Source organism: Rattus norvegicus, chromosome 19 (genome assembly GCF_021556685.1).
Source record: "Rattus norvegicus strain SHRSP/BbbUtx chromosome 19, alternate assembly SHRSP_T2T, whole genome shotgun sequence".
NCBI classification, from domain to species: Eukaryota; Metazoa; Chordata; class Mammalia; order Rodentia; family Muridae; genus Rattus; species Rattus norvegicus.
The window spans coordinates 49,817,620-49,835,335 of record NC_141552.1 but is presented as its reverse complement, the minus strand read 5'-3'; the positions used below and the strand labels follow the sequence as shown (position 1 = coordinate 49,835,335).

The 17,716-nt window shown below is 45.1% G+C and overlaps 1 protein-coding gene across 2 annotated transcripts in view; it reads right to left on the bottom strand.

Annotated features, from left to right (window-relative positions):
- Positions 1-17,716, bottom strand: part of Tango6 (transport and golgi organization 6 homolog) — a 187,440-nt gene that overhangs the window by 37,803 nt on the left and 131,921 nt on the right. For both annotated transcript variants that reach the window (NM_001427103.1, XM_087594591.1), the window contains 2 exons: positions 13,515-13,666; positions 108-221 (listed from right to left, as the gene is read on the bottom strand). In NM_001427103.1, the coding sequence (NP_001414032.1) occupies positions 108-221; positions 13,515-13,666 (266 nt within the window). The remainder of the gene's footprint in view (positions 1-107; positions 222-13,514; positions 13,667-17,716) is intronic.

Genomic DNA, 17,716 nt, shown 5'->3' with positions numbered 1-17,716 from the left:
GCTATGAGAACTCTGCTGACCAACTCATATCTAAGAAAAAGGTTGAGCTGGGCCTTGTGCAAGGAAGAGTGGACACCAGGACAACATAAGGAGGGAGGCAGGCTTACCTCAGTTGCTTTCTGGCTGAGTCCTCGAAGCAGCAGCACGACCACGTGGACTGCAGCTCTGCGCACTTGGACGTCAGTGTCTGTTTTAGCCACAGCAGTCAGGCAGATTGTCACCTAGGAGGGGATGGGAGAAGTCAGTAGGAATCAGGATGGCATAATTACCTAGAGGCCTCCAACTGTGTTTCTCTCCACCACAGTCCTCAGGAGCAGTCTGGCTTAGAATGTGGTGGCTTAGTTCCTCATGGTCAAGGAAGAAGCTGAGATCTAGTGGCAGAGGTCTTGGTGTAGACAACCTTTTCTGGAAAAGGTCAATATCTGGTTTGAAATTCAGGGGTGGAACCAGGGAGTGAGAGGCATGATGTCTACAATATATATATTTCAAAAAAGGAAAGGCCAAAATGCAAGTGTCTCTGTAAACTTAGGGACAGGAAGGTGGTAGGTGCTAGGGACGTCCATCAGAGGATGGAAAGAAGGGTCACAGCAGTTGCTGGGACCTAGCTAAGGAGCTTCAGAGATCCTGGCCTGACAAAATGGTGCATGCTGATGAAAGCCCCTGCAGTTAGGAGGAGAGAGACTACTGCTCTGCATGTCCACCCAGTCCAGCAAACCTAGCGTTACACTCTAGGAATGATACCATTGCTAGTTCCAAGTATGAGGACCTGAGTGTGAACCGGACGCATACAAAAAGAGAGCAGAGAAAGACAAGGAGGGGGTGGGGTGGAGGTTGGGGGAAGAGAGGCAGGAGGGAGGGAAAGGGGGAAGGGGAAGGAGGGGGAGGAAGGGAGAGAGGGAGAGGAAGAGAGGGAGAGAGGGAGAGAGGGAGAGAAAGAGAGGGAGAGAGGGGGAGAGAGAGAGAGAGAGATCAATTCTGCTTGAGTTTCTTCCTTTGTGGAACAGATCTTTTAGCACTCAGGCACTTCTGTAGACAATTCTATCTCAGAAAGGAAAGACTAGAACTTAGTTGTAAAACATGGTATCATATGGGCCAGTCAAATGGCTCAGAGGGTACGGGTGTGAGCTGCTCAAGCCTGGCAACCCGAGCTCTATCTCTGAAACCCATACAAAGGGGAAAGGAAAGAAGTGACCCCTGAAAACTGTCTTCTGATCTACACACACACACACACACACACACACACACACTGGTGCCATATATACATAGCTAAGGATTATATGTAACAAAAATGAGATAGTGTGGGGCGGGGGAAACTGCATGCTGTACAAGCATGAGGACCTGAGTCTGAAGCTGGCACACACACTGAGAGAGGAGGGAGAGACTGAAGGAGGAGGAGGGGGAGACAGAGGGAGGAGGGTAAGGGGGGAGAGACTGGGGGAGGGGAGACTGAAGGAGGAAGGAGAGACTGAGAGAGGAGGGAGAGACTAAGGGAGGAAGGAGGGAGAGACTGAGGGAGGAAGGGGAGACTGAAAGAGGAGGGAGAGACTGAGGGAGGAAGGGGAGACTGAAAGAGGAGGGAGAGACTGAGGGAGGAAGGGGAGACTGAAAGAGGAGGGAGAGACTGAGGGAGGAAGGGGAGACTGAAAGAGGAGGGAGAGACTGAGGGAGGAGGGAGAGGGAGGGAGAGACTGAGAGAAGAGGTAGAGACTGAGGGAGGAGGGAGAGACCGAGGGAGAGACTGAGAGAAGAGGTAGAGACTGAGGGAGGAGGGAGAGACCGAGGGAAGAGGGGAAGGGAGGAAGAGAAAAGAGGAGAGGGAGAGAGAAATTTTCTAATCCTGTACTAGCTATCCTACACTTGTTCCTCACAATCACAAAAATACTGTAAAACTTTAATAAAGAGATTTCATTAACAACAACAAGAAGCTTTTCTGAGCATCCATGCAAGTTCCAAAAGGAGAAACATGACGTTTTTGTGTCCTATGGCAATAACAAGCTGAGTTTGTCTAAATGATTCAATTGGCTTCTAACATAGTTTTGCTATTAAGTTTTCATTGTGTGCTTGTACTTCTTGGCTGACAGTGGAGGGAATTCTAGCCACGATAAGAAAATCGCCAGATCGTGTATTAGAAAACATGTATAAACACTTATTATGTTCAAAGGATGGGGAATGAAGCACAATGAGGAAATGGGCCCGCGTAGAAATTTTAACTATGCAGGTTGTATTTTTCACAGCTTTCAAACAGTTGGGCAGAGTTCAAAGTGTCTAATTAATCAGTGATGGCAGAGATTACAAGGAGGAGGCTTGTTCTGAAGTATAATTGCATCTGTGATGTGCTGGCATTCCACCAAGTTGTGCATCCATTATATAAACGTGCAGTTCGAAAGGGAACACATGGGGAGCTGCTGCTCAGTAAGATCCAGTAAGCTACTTGTGCTTTGGACCTGGGACTCCCAAGTCCAAGGCCAGCAAGAGCAACTTCCATGCCCCTGGCATTAACGGTAGAAGCATTTTAGTCCTAAAAGGAATTCCTTGGGCCACCTCCAAAGAGGCAACAGTGTAATAGCTACCTCTACTTTCAAGCTTAGTATTTATAAGGTAGGAACTGAAGGCAGAGAAACAAGTTACAGCTAGGCTGTGTCTTTCCAGACACATGAAAGCTCTTACTTGGTTTCATAACACAGGAAGCCAACCCAGAGCAATGTCACGAGCCTCGCTTCTCAAGGTCTAGCTTGAGACCCGAGATTCCGGTTTGGGAGAGCAAGGTTCCCCTTTTAGAACCCTACTGGTGTCTCCCTGTGCCTCAGTTCTCAGTGCGAGCCTGGCTCTCACTGTTCAGCTAGCATTTGGATGTCCAGGGAGAAGCACCCTGTTTGGAAAAGGGCTTTCTCTTCAAAGTTGATTCTTCAGTCGCTATGGTATCTTGAAGGTAAAGTAGAAAGAACGGTGTTCCTATAGGGATGGCTGGAATGGTAGGCCACAAGCAGGACAATCACTGTCTGGGACCTAAGATCACAAAGGCCCGTGAACATCCTTTAATACCTCTACTACCGTGACCACATCTTATGAATATGGAAAGGCTTGTCAAGGCCCTGAGATCTTCATATGCCCTTGTGTCATTTAAAGGTCAAAACAGTTCCTTCTGTTCAAGCCCGGCCCCTAGGCCCAGGTCACACTAGGCTTCCTATAAGCTGCTGCCATCCGCTTCTGTTTAACACTAGAAGCAGGGGACTGCAAGGTTGTCACCTTCTACCTGTCTAGTCTGACAGGCTAGACAACTCCATGTCTAGTTAACTCCATGGCTCGTCTCTCACCTCCAACTCCAAGGACAGACTCAATACTGCCTTCCATCTCTAAAAGCCTCGGTAAGCCACAGACATGACATAAGGTCTTTAATAATTTATGAATTGGTATAATAGTCTCACTTTCCACTTCTAAGTTCTCCCATAGGACAGAAATCTGTTTTGTATTAATCCATGACACTTGCCTGAGAGTCAGTGTACATATTCTAATGAACATACTACCAAAGGCTTTCTCTTCACAGGTGGAATCATGGAAAACCATCACGCCCCAAACAGCTGGTACACACCAAGTGTAGGTAAGACTATACAAACATAAACAATAAAATGGTAAATTTACCAATAACTGACTTTGGACAATCCAGGAGGGAAGCTACTGGAGTTGGGGTATGAACCAAGAAAACATGACTTCAATGTCGCAGCTGTTTTCTTTCCTATCCCCAAAGCTTTTTTAGTTAAAATTCAGTTAGTGTGCTAATGTGTCTGAAACTAGGTCCATTGGTGAGCTACAAACCAACATTGACTATGAGCTCATCTTACTCAATCTGCCAGGAGCGATGATGGTTACCTGAGCTTCTTCAGGGTTCCCAGAGTATCAGTGTCTCGTCTCAGGTATGTCACGTATGAAACTGCACCGATGGTGGAAACACTTATGATAAACTTCGAGCTTGAATAAGAATGCCCCCAAAGACTCTGGCATTTGACTACTTGGTCCCCAGCTGATAGTGCCATTAGGGGACCCTAAGTAGTAGGTATGCCCTTGCTGGAGGAAGTACATCAGTGGGGCAGGCTTGAGGGTCCACCTTGCCCCATTTCCAGGTTGCTCTCTTTATTTTATGCTTATGGTTCAAAATGTGAGCCTTGCTGGATGTGCTGGCACATGCCTTTAATCCCAGGACTTTGGGAGGCAGAGACAGGCATATCTCTGAGTTCAAGGCCAGCCTGGTCTACACAGAAAGTTCTACGACAGCCAGGGCTACATAGAGAGACATGTCTTTTAAAAAAAGGAAAAAAGAAAGAGTGATAAGAAAAGATGTAAGCCTTTAGCTTCCTGCCATCATGCCTTCACTCACCATCATGGACTCTACCTCTCTTGAGTGGTAAGCCCAAATAAACTCCTTCGCACATACATTAACTTCGCCATGTTTTATCACAGCAATAGAAAAGTAACTACTACTAACAGTAACCTAGTACCGGGCTTCACAGCTCACATATGAGGGACTTTACTTAAGTAGACTGTTCAAAGGCCTTTGCTTGGGGCACACCGTGTTTGCTGGATTGAGGACAGGCCTCTTCCTGTGGTGGATTAAAATCTCATTACTTCACACAGTGTGTTGAAGCTGAAAGAGCCTATCAAGGTTTGGCTTCACCCAACACAGTGTTTAATATGAACAAGAAGTTGTGGAAAAAATGACAATGTACTCTAAACAGGCTAAATCTTGACATCAACAAAGAAGAAAAACTTGGATTCCCAGTATGAAGATGAACCTCTTCACTTCTTCCTTCCCTGCCAGCGAACACCTTATAAAATGCAGAATGCTCCCAAATCTGGACCGCTGACAAATTAGGACAGTTCTCGTCAGATCCCACAGTGAGAGGGGCAGATGTCCCCAGAGAAAGAGTGTCCAAGGAGGTTTCAACAGCGAGTTCAACTTTCAACTTTCTCTCTCTCTCTCTCTCTCTCTAAATTGGATAGTTTATATATTTACATTTCAATTTCAAATGTTATCCCCTTTCCTGGTTCCCCCTCTCCCATACCCCGTCCCCCTGCTTCTATGAGGATGCTTCCCCTCCCATCCACCCACTCCCACCTCAACACCCTGGCATTCCCCTACACTGAGGAAAAGAGCCTTCACAGGATCAAGAGCTCCAACTTTCTAACAAAGTAGGTTATGTATCTCCTCTTCCTAACCAGTATGACTTAGGGTCCCAGTTCTGTGCTAGCCCTCTGTGCTTGGTCTACTGAATCCTTTTCTTGTCTTCCATTTTATACTCTACTGAGATTTCTTGACAGAAAGAGTCCTTTTTCTATACACACTAATGTTCCAAGCATGTGACCAATGCCCAGGAAGGAGAATTGTGGATAGACAGCACGTTCCTCTTAACATCAAGTTAAGTTCCTTCTCTATCAGTGCGGGAGGCTACGCACCTCTCACACAGCAGGTTTCAGAAGCCTCATTAGATGCTGAAGAGCTAATGATGATGTCACAGTGATCGGGAACAAATCAGATCACTGTATTTCTCCTGCTCTGTCTCCTCATCTCACACAAAGGAAAAGCCCTCTGTGGACTCCCCACTACCCTTTCAGCGCTGGCTCCTGCTGCTTTCTCCCCCCTCCTCTCTCAAGGCCCCATACGGAATGCTATCCTCCAGGTACGTAGATAGCCTCTTTCCTCACATCTTTGCTCAAATGTCACTCAGGGGAACACTTTGCTTGTCCATGCCATTTGTGTCCAACAAATAACTGCCTCTTATCTCAGTAGGTGTAACTTCCTAGTGACTTGCTGTTGTGGCGTGAAATATTTATCTACTCTGTACACCTGGTCTCCAGAGTGTCGGATCTGTGAGGACAGAGATTTTCTTCCTGTGTTCACATCTGACTCTCACCATCCAGCAATGGCTTGGCTATAGGCCCAACTGGCACAGAGTATGTGTTCATAATATGTCTACTGAATGACTAAATAAAATGACCTACTAAAGAATCCGCAGCTGCTGGGTGATGGTGTCGCAGGTCTTTAATCCTAGCACTTGGGAGTCAGAGGCAGGCAGATTTCTGAATTCAAAGCCAGCCTGGTCTACAAAGTGAGTTCCAGGACAAGACAGCCAGGGCTACTCAGAAAAACTCTGTCATTAAAAAACAAAAACTAAAAATTAAACAAACAAAAATTGGCAGCTAAGCGGTGTTTCATTAGTTATCTCTTTCATTGTTGAGACCAAATACCTTTCAGAAACATCTTGGAGAATAAGGATTTATTTTGGCTCATAGCTTAAGAAGGAATAAAGTCTCTCACTGTGGAAAGGCATGGACACAGGAACATGAGGCAGCTACAGCCAGGAAGTAGACAGATGAATGCAGATGTTCACCTTATGTCTCCCCTTTCTCTTTCCATTCAGTCTGAGACTCCAGCCCACTGGGTGAGTCTTCTCTTCCAGTTAAATCTCTCTAGAAACACCCTCACTGATCCCTCTGGGTGTGTCTCTGGGGGATTATAAATCCAGCAAGATTAACTACAAATAGACCTCCATCCACAGAGACCCACCTGCTTCTGCCTGCTGGTGCTGGGTTAAAGGCCTGTGCAAACCACTGCCAGGCTAAGCACATTGCTTTCAACTCAGGATAGTTCACCTTTTGTCCTCAAAGGCTCTCAGCCATCTCATAAGGCAAAGTCAATTCATCCCCAAGACTCTCTGAAGTCGAAACAGTCCCACCATCGTTCAAGGTCAGAGTCTCAGTCACTACTCAAGGCAATCTCTTCACTGTGAACCCCCATAAAACAAAACACAAAGAAAAGCATCTGTCTCAGATACAATGGCTCAGTTAAACACTTATGTTCCCATAGGGAAGACTGAGGGGATTAGCCAGAAAATACCAAGCAAACCTGAAGCCTGTCAGAACAGAACTAAACCCTAGCTCTCCAACTGGCATCTTGGGACCCTTAGTGACATCGTATATGTGCCAAGGGCCTTGGGAAGCTCCCACCTCCAGTTCCATCACATATGGCACACGAGTCTGCTCTGAGCCTCAGTTTTCCTTGGTGGACAGCCCATAGTCCTGTATTTCCAACATTATAGGTTTCCATTTCAATTTAGAATGCCCGAGGGCCTGTGAGGCTCTCGCTGCAGGGAATCCCACCCTGCCTTGCACAGCTTGGCTTTAGTGACTTTCTGAAACCTTGGTGCATCCTTGCATGACAACTTGCATTTTGCATGCCTGTGGATGATGTCATCAAGTCTGTTGCCAGCCTGAGATCGAGAATGCCTCTTCTATTCGGTTGTAGTGGCCTCTGTGGGACCTTGGCAGCTGAATCGTGAAAGCCCTTCTCAGGGTGGTCAGGCTTAGGCCCCACTTCTTGATATCAATTGTCTGTATTAGTTATTTCCTTTGTTGTGACAAAACACTTGACAGAAGCATCCTAAGGGAGGAGGGATTTATTTTGGCTCGCAGAAAAAGAGAGGCTACAGTCCATTAGAGTGGGGCGGCATGGCAGAAGATGACTAAGGTCCTGCTCCCTCTGCAGTCAGGAAGCAGGGACAGATGAAAGCTGGTACTCAGCTGGCTTCTCTTTTTGTCTCTTTTTGTTCAGTCAAAGATCGTGAGAGGGGACTACCCTCTCTAAGCTAAGTCTCCTGGAAATACCCTCATAGAAACAACCAGAGGGGGCTGGAAAGCCTATCAAGCTGACGATGAAGATGAGCCATCAGAATGGAGCAAACTTGTAATTCAAGTACCCTGAAAGCTGTGGCAGCCTAAAAAAATCCAATGGCTCGGAATACAGCTCAGTGGGAGAGACTTGCCTTGCATATGTATCTGTTTCTCAGTCTCTCTGCCTGTCTGTCTCTCTCTGCCTATCTCTCTCTCTCTCTCTCTCACTCTCTCTCTCTCTCTCTCTCTCTCTCTCTGCCTGTCTGTCTCTGTCTCTGTCTCTGTTTCTCTCTCTCTCTTTCTCTCTCTCTCTCTCTCTCTCACACACACACACAGTGTGTGTGTGCACCACAAAAACTGTCTGCCTAAAGAAGGGCTTAGAGGATGAAACTCTAAACCTGGCAGGTCTCCAAGCATGTTCAAACTTGCAGTCCACCTAAGGTGGCTGGCTTGGCACTGACAAGGCGAGCGTGGGATGCTACAGAAGAAGAACATCTAAGAGGAGCAGGCGGAAATTATATGGGAGGAACTAGGTTTTCAAATCAGAGGGAATACATTGCTGTCTGAAGTTTTTTTTGTTTTTTTCCTCCCCAATTCAGGTTCTGTTAAAGCAAGAGCTGCATGATCCTTCCTGCCTGTGGCTTTTCTAAAATGGCAACACTTTAGTTTTAAGGCACAAAGGCAATCTGAGTCCGCTGTAAACATTGGGAGACAACACAGGAAAATGGTAAAGAGGGTGAATCCTGGAACCAAGTGCCCACATTCCAACCCCAGCCCTGCCACCTGATCCCTGCATACTTTGGCAACTGGTTCAGTCTTTCTGTGCCTCAGTTTCCTCTGTTAGCACTAGATCGGTTGACATACGTAAGGTACTCAGTGCATGCTAATGTGACTACTTTCAAACCTGCAGGAACTAGTCATCCCAGATTGCCTTACTGTCCTATGCAGTTGTCATTGATTAGGTAACACAGTACCCACCACATGCTAAGAACATGATAGAAACTAGAGGATAGGAGAAGGAGAATGAAGACTAATTCTGGGGTTCAGGGATGCAGCTCAGTAGGAGAATGTTTGGCTAGCTTGTGCAAGGCCCTAGATTTGATCTTCAGCACTGTAAGAGAAAGAGGTGAGGGAGGGGGAGGAGGAGAATGATGACAACATCTTGTTATACCCTTTTTATGCTTACATCTTATTAATAACCAGGAAAAGTTTTGGAAATAATGCAGTAAAAAACTACAGGTCTCAAGAAGTGGGCTTTGAGGTTTCAGATGCTCAAATCAGGCCCAGTGTCTCCTGTCTCTTCCCGCTTCCTGCCAATCCAGACGTAGAACTCTCAGCCACTCCTGCAGCACCATGTCTGCCTGCATATAGATGCTTCCACTGTGACAATAATGGGCTAGCCCTCTGAACTGTAAGCCAGCCCCAATGAAATGTTGTCCTTTCTAAGAGTTGCAGTGTCATGGTGTCTCTTCACAGCAGTGGAAACCCTAAGACAGCCAGGGACTTCTCTGATGCTCCAGCACCTCTTGGGGTCTGCCATGGAGTCACTGGTGGCTGTCTTCCACTAGATGCCTCAGGTTCAGAAGGCAAAGTGATGGGCTGGAGAGATGGCTCAGCGGTTAAGAGCAGTGACTGCTCTTCCAGAGGTCCTGAGTTCAAATCCCAGCAACCACATGGTGGCTCACAACCATCTGTAATGAGATCTGATGCCCTCTTCTGGTGTGTCTGAAGACAACTACAGTGTACTTATATATAATAAATAAATTAAAAAAAAAACATTAAAAAAAAAAAAAAAAGAAGGCAAAGTGACTTTTATCTTCAGTCCCTAACAAAAGGCTCACTGAAGGCCCTGGACATCTGAGGGCACTGGGACCCCACTCTTCACTGCCTAGCTGCTCACCAACATCAATGTCACCACCAGCCTACCCCAAAGGACCCAGAGCTTCCTTAAAGAAACGCCTAAACACAGAAAGACAAAATGCTTGGCTTCAAACATCACCTCCCCAGTAAGAGCTACCTGGTGTGAGAGCTAATCTTGATTGTCAACCTGATGAGATTTTGAATCACAATGCAAACAAACCTCTAGGCATGCTCTTCTCATGGAGGTGAGAGGAGCTACTCTACATAGGGTGGCTCCATTGCAGGCTGGGGTCCCAGACTGAATAAAAACAGCAGGCAGGCTGAGCACCAGCACTGCCTTTCTGCTTTCCTGTCTGCAGATGCAATGTGACCTCATGCTCTTGCTTCAAAGTCCCCACCATGAGAGCCTGTGAGCCACAATAAACCATCTCTTAGATCAGTGGCTAACATTGGGAGTCAGTCCTTTCCTTCTATCACATGGGTCCAGGGGTTAAAAGATCATTAGACTCTGGCACAGCATCTTTACCTTCTGAGCCATCTCACTGGTCCAACCGTGAAATTCTTTTTTTTCTTTTTTAAATACAATTTTGTTTGTTTGGTTTTCTTTCCTTTTTTTTTTAAGATTTATTTATTTTATGTATATAAGTACACTGTCACTGTCTTCAGACACACCAGAAGAGGGCATCAGATCCCATTACAGATGGTTGTGAGCCACCATATGGTTGCTGGGAATTGAACTCAGGACCTCTGGAAGAGCAGTCAGTGCTCTTAACCGCTGAGCCTTCTCTCCAGCCCAACCGTGAAATTCTTTACTGTCTATTTTCTAGAATAGCATCTCTATGAATATAAGCAATGTTGTGTATTTTGAAAAATGAGATGTCTTAGAAAACTGCTTGAGAATGTAGCAAGCTTCCAAGAAAATCCATTGAATAGATCATTACATGAGACACAAACGCTTCATCACACTGTAGCAGACTACACCATGGGTATTTTAATAGCATTTTCAAGGTTAAAAAAACCCTAAACGAAGCAGCAGCAACAACAAACAAACAAACAACAACAACAACAAAGAAGACACTAAATCAGAATCTAAATCATTTGCTCATGTGAAACAAGTCAGGAAAGGATCAAGCTGGGCCCCAGTTTCCCATTCCCAAGAAGGTTTAGCAATTTGGTTTTCTTTCAACATGTCAAGGAGTCTCCAATAATGAAAAGAGAAACAAAATCTGACACTTCCTAGGTGTTATAGACAATAGCTCACTATGCTCTATGCTGTGACATCCTTAAGAGAAAGGGAATAAGCCAGGGATTGAAGAGGCAAGCTGGTCTTCAAGTTTGGGTTCAGGGATCACCATGTTCAGTGACTGGCCTCGAATTTTACAACAGGTATGGATCCTGGCAGCTCTGAGATGACCACTTGGTGCCTGTGTGACCAAGGAGGGCCATCAAGAGTATTTGTCTAAGACTTTAGGGTAACTAGAAATGACTCCCAGATGACCCAGAGAATGAAGAAAAGGTCAGTCTAGCTCGCCTTCAAAGCTTCTTCAAATTTGTCAGCCACACCAGAATCTTTATAACAATTCACTAGTTGTTTTTATGCAAGGGCGAGGAAAATGGAACCTGAAATTAACTGTATAGGCTAAGTCCATTCTTCTAAAATGCTTGGGACCAAACTATTGTGGAGTTCAAATTTTTTGTAGAACATTAAATTTAATTATATTTCATATAAATTTTAGACACTTAGTCAGAAGGTAATTCTATACAACTTTTTGTTTGTTTGTTTGTTTGTTTTTCCAAGACTGGGATTCTCTGTGTAGCACTGACTGTTCTAGAACTCACTATGTAGACCAGGCTGGCCTTAAACCTAGAGATCTATCTCTCTCAGCCTCTCAAGTGCCACCATTGCCTGGCTCTATACAGCATTTTAAATAATTTTATGAATTGTACCAAGTTTCATGGTATAGAGAATTTTCTAATTGTGAGATCATATTGGCATCAACATTTTGGATTTTAGAGTAGGGATGTTTAATGTGAAAGACATTTTTCAATAAAGAAACAAATGGGAAAGTTAAGGTTAAGAAATCATTAGAGTAAGCATATAGATTATTAGGGAATCAACAATTAATTGGCTCCCCAAAGTCTCTGTGTCCTACCATAGATCTACTAGCACATACATGCTGATTGCTGTACTGTCCGTTATAGTTAGGAAGTAGGTCCCGCCTAAGAGATGAATGAGGAAAAGAAATGGGACGGGCTCAAGTACACACACACACACACACACACACACACACAACTACACACACATACACTCACACATACACACACACTCACAGACACACACTCATACATACACACACACTCACACATACACACACATACATACACACACACTCACACACACACAACTACACACACATACACTCACACATACACACACACTCACAGACACACACTCATACATACACACACACTCACACATACACACACACATACATACACACACTCACACACACACAACTACACACACATACACTCACACATACACACACACTCACAGACACACACTCATACATACACACACAGTCACACATACACACACATACATACACACACACTCACACACACATACACAGTCACACACACACACATACACACACACTCACACACACATACACACTCTCACACACACACTCACACACACACACTCACATACTCGCACATACACACACACTCTCACACACACTCACACACACTCACACACACATTCACACACACACTTACACAAACACTCACACACACTCTCTCACACACACACTCACACACACACACACACTCACACACACACACACACACGGTGAGAAAATGAGTTGAACTGAAAGGTATCTTGAAGGAAGTAGCTCACATTTAAAAAGATAAACACTGCATGATTTCTCTCACATTTGAATAAAATGCTTTATTTTTATATGTGTACATGCACATGTGTATACATGTTCATCTACCTGTAATCGTGTGTGTGTGTGTGTGTGTGTGTGTGTGTGTGTGTGTGTGTGTAAATCATGAAACTAAAATGGACTGTGAAAGGTAGGGAAGGTGTTGGGTGCAGTGTTGGATATTCGCGCCACTCAAGTGCCTTCCCAGCTGTGGACTCCCTTTGAAAACTTTGTAAACCCTCAAGGCAGGAAGTGGCAAGGCCCAAGCCTGAGGAGCTCCAGCAGCCAGGCCCCTCTCCAGACCTCCCTAATGTCACAAAGGCGGTCTAGCCTAAGCAACTGCCACAAAGGTCATCTCAATCCCCCTAACAGGACCCTCCCCGGATTATGCTAATTTTAGGTGAAGAGTCTGAACAAAAGCCACCAATCCCTAGATATAAAAACCCACCCATCTCTGAACCTCCACAGAAACCCACCAAGTTTTGAGCATGAAATCACACCAATCCCTGAACAGGAAAACCCACTAATCCCTGAGTTTCCCCAAGCTCAGAACTTGAAATCCCACCAATCCTCACACTAGAAAGCTCTGTGTAGAAAGCTCCACCCCTGAGAAAGCCTAAACAGAGAGAGTTCCTGCTATGTGCTCCTTCCATCCTGGATGTGTCCTTCCACCTCTCCAATAAATATGAGGTCTTCTGTCTGGTATAACTCTCTCATCAGAAGCCATGAAGCACTGAAGGGAAGAAGGGAAGAAGTGGGCTGAGGCTCCTGAGCCCCTCAGCTCAGCTGGGATCCTCTCCTCTGGGAGATGCAACACCTCTGTGTGAAAATCTCATAATGAAACACTTTGTATAATATTTAAAAATAAATAAAATGTTAAAATGAACTAAGTTGAGGAGGGGGGGTCTAAATGGGCAGCCTAGAGAGGTTAAATGACTGGTCTGTCCAGTCCGAGGAAGGCAGCAGCAAACGGAAAAGACCACAGATCTCCTGATGCAAGGTCCCTTGCATCATCACAGTCTCGTGCAAAACAAACGGAGAGACAGAATCTGCATACAGCACCTCATGAACCACGGGGCCCAGCAGGAAGTCCAGGCGCTGACACAGCTCCCCCAGGTTGGATAAACTGCTGGCCCTGTGTGCACCATCTGGGTCTTTCACTCCCCGCAGGAAGGTATGGATCAAAGGTTCCCGGTACTTTGAGACCATGTCCCCTGTAGGAAAAAAAATATCAAAATCCTTTTAGCATTTCAACTCTTCAGTGGGGAAACAGAGACACTGCCACGGCCTTGAACTTGCTAGATAACCTCTTCTGAATGTGGGATTAAGGCCTCAACCACACTGAGTTTCAGTCAGTTCTGGGGTCCAAGCCAGAGCTATGTGCATGCTGGACGAGCACTTTCCCCTCTGAGCTCTGTCCCAGTCCTGAGTATGTTCTGTTTTCTATGCTGAAGACAGACTGTGGCAGAGTAAACACCGAGTCCACATCGATGTTAACAGGGCAGTGATGGCATGGTGCCTTACACTTTGCAGTGGACACATACAACCACTGAGAGTCGATTCGGGGCTCAGCACAATGGTTCATGCCGGTTCAAGCACTCGGGAGGCTGAAGAAAGTTCCTGTGTTCAAAGTCAGCTTGAACACCACAGTTGGCTTCAAGGTGCACTGGGCTACCTGCTAAGATTTCTGTTAGATACGCTAATGTTCTTTAGATATAAAAATTACTAAAGCATCCTTTTACCTTTAAGAGGCCTAAAGATTAGATGGTGGGTGCAGACAGACAAGTGCTCATATCCGTGGTCTTAATACCCTCTCTCCATGCGGGTCTGTGTCTCACTCCTTCCTGTTAACATCGATGTGGACTCGGTGTTTACTCTGCCACAGTCTGTCTTCAGCATAGAAAACAGAACATACTCAGGACTGGGACAGAGCTCAGAGGGGAAAGTGCTCGTCCAGCATGCACATAGCTCTGGCTTGGACCCCAGAACTGACTGAAACTCAGTGTGGTTGAGGCCTTAATCCCACATTCAGAAGAGGTTATCTAGCAAGGTCAAGGCTACCTTGGATTCATGAGACCTTACAAAAAGCTGTTCAAAGAGTCAAGAGAATGGATGTGGCTGAGATCAAACCCAAGTTACCTGACATTTTGGTATTATAATATATTGCATCTGAGATATTTGCAACTAAAAAAAACATACACTCCGCTACCTCTCTCATGGGACTTTTCTGGAGCAAAAAGGAGCTGCTGCGTTCTACAGTGTAATATAGACCCAGGCATGCGTTCTCTGCTCCAATTAGCAGTGTGACCTTGGGGAATGCACTTCATTTCTTTGGACAGAGTAGAGATGAGCCAGTGAGACAAGATCTTTCTTTCTCTCTTTCTTTTTCTTTTTCTTTTCTCTTTCTTTCTTTCTTTTTTTTTTTTTTTTTTCCTGTTTTTGGAGCTGAGGACCGAATCCAGGGCCTTGCACTTGCTAGGCAAGCTCTCTACCACTGAGCTAAATCCCCAACCCCGAGACAAGATCTTTCTGGACTTCTGGTTATAAATCTGCATGCTGGTGAGTCATTTGGTTTCGTGAAAGGGGGAATGAGAACTAAGAGTCCCAGGAAAGAAGAGGAGGTATTATCCACTCATTCACCACCGCCCAGCTCTACTAAGAGCTGTCATCTTCAGGAGTATAAGCACTATGAACTTATTTTATGGGAAGGATATTTTGCCTGCATGGATATCTGTGCACATGCATGCTGTGCTCACAGAAGCCAGAAGAGGGTGTTAGATCTCCTGGAACTGGAGTTACAGACAGCTGTGAGCCATCATGTGGGTGCTGGGAATTGAACTCAGATCCTCTGGAAGAGAAGCAGTACTCTTAACCACTGAGCCACCTCTCCAGCCCTCAGCCAGTATTACTTCATCCAACCTAACCTCAGTGTCCCTGAAATGACCCTTTGCTGTCACTCAAGGCCCAACTCACTATTGTTCATTGCTCACCTCACACTGAGGATTTGAGACAACTCACAACAGGCAACATTGAAACCAGTCATTATTAAAATAAAATTTTGAGACAGGGTTTTCAAACAGCCCAGGCTGTCCTCAAACTCCCTAAATAGTTGAGAATGATGAACTTCTGATCCTCCTGCCTCCTCCTTCCAAATGCCAGAATTATAGAACTGTGCTGCCATGCCCAGCTTAGGTGGTGCTGGAGATCAAGCCCAGGGCTTTGTGTGTGCTCAGCAACCTTTACCAACTGAGCTACATCTGCAGCCGTAAAATGAATATTTTACAACTCTACAGCAAATGAGGACTGCAGACATCCAAAGTTAAGTATAGTTAGTGCAAATGAACTCAAAATTTAGTTTAGTAATTTCTGGTAGCTAAGTCAGAAAGGGAAACATAGCTCTCATTATCCAATAAAAGAAGGAACAAAATTTACTAGAAGACAAAAACTGAAGGACGAATACTAAGGAGTCTGTCATCAATTCAATTAGCAACTCTTTTGGGGGGGGGGTGTGCCACTGGCGGGGATGATAACTGAACTAATGCCTCACACATGCCCCTGGTCCAGCAAATCTTGAGCACCAACAATATCACAATTATGTTCTTAAATATAGCATCAACAGTGCTGGAGAGATGGCCCAGTGGTTAGAAGTGTACTGCTCTTCCAAAGGACCTGGGCTCAGACCCCAGTACCCACCTTAGGGGGCTCACAGTTGCTAGTACCTCTACTCCCAGGGATTCTAACAACACCTTTTCTGGCCTCTGTGGAGACCTGCACTAATGTGCATATACCAGCATAATTAAAAATAAAATTAAAATCTTAAAAAATACAATAAACTACAAATAAAGCTGTCAGCAGAAACCAACCCTATGAAGTAGAAAAGAGAAGAGGGCTTGTTGAAAGCTGGGAGCAAGAGCCATCAAAAGCTCTCAGATGAAGATGGCAGAGGAAAAGCCACAGGAGTAAGGAAGTAAGAAGAGGGCTGGAAGTAAGTAAGAAGGACTACAGAAAGCTCGCTCCTATCATTCAACTGCATTAACAGAATACATAATATTCATATTATAGTCTAAGAGTGCACACAGTACCTTAACAAAGGTACAATGTATCCTTTAAAAAAAAAGATTTATTTATTTTTATGTATGTGAGTACACTGTTGCTGTCTTCAGTCACACCAGAAGAGGACATCGGATCCTATCACAGGTGGTTGTGAGCCACCATGTGGTTGCTGGGAATTGAACTCAGGACCTCTGGAAGAGCAGTCAGTGCTCTTAACCACTGAGCCATCTCTCCAGCCCCAGCATATCTTTGACTGGTATAAACCCCTGCCCTTACCCAAGCTTCCTAATTCCTTTCAAACCAAGCAATCATTTAAGGGCACTTCCCACCACCCCACCCCACATATGCCCAAGAACTAGAAGCCTCTGTGGGTCAGCACTCAGGACTTGGCTGCACCCTGGCCAGCTGGCTCTGGGCCCTCCTGCAGCCTTCTTTTACATACATGAGATCGGTCACAACTTTGCACAAAATTGGTCTTCTTAAGAGACTTTCTTGGGCTTTAGTTGGTGCTCACCAATCTTTTCTCTCCCTTGATTCTACCATGCCACATGATTAGGGTCTCAAGAGTACTGGTATGTGTCCCAGTCTCTAAGTAGAATTTACCCTGACCAGGTTTCTATGGAGGACAAAACGAATACACACAGTCTAAGGAAATGGCTTCCAGGCTACAATTGAGTATAGGCACTGAATTAAAAGAGGTTATATTAGGGATTCTTAATTTGGATCTTTCTTTGCTTCCTTCCTTTAAAAAAAAGATTTATTTGTTTAGTTTTGTCTTCATTATGTTAACACAACAGAACAGGACATCAGATTCCATGGGACAATAGTTATAGATGGTTCTGAGCTGCCATATGGGTGCTGAGACGTGAACTCAAGATCTCTGGAAGAGCAGTATGTCATCTCTCCAGCGCCTAGTTTGGACATTTCAGTCTGTACTATGTTGTTGCATGTGTTTTCCTGACATGCTTCCATTCTTTCTTGGAAATAGTACACTTAGTTTTGTCCAGGTTTACCCTCCTGTGCGACTTAAGTGGTCTCCCTTGGTTTGAGTATATCAAGGTGGATACAGCTCTATGTGTTAAAATGGTCTTAGGCATGGCATCCAATCAGTTCTGGACACCAAGGTGTGAAGGCAGGCCTTCTGGGAGGGAGGACACCAGAACTCTACGGTCTTGGTGACACAAGGTACCAGAAGTTAAGGCCTGAAAGGT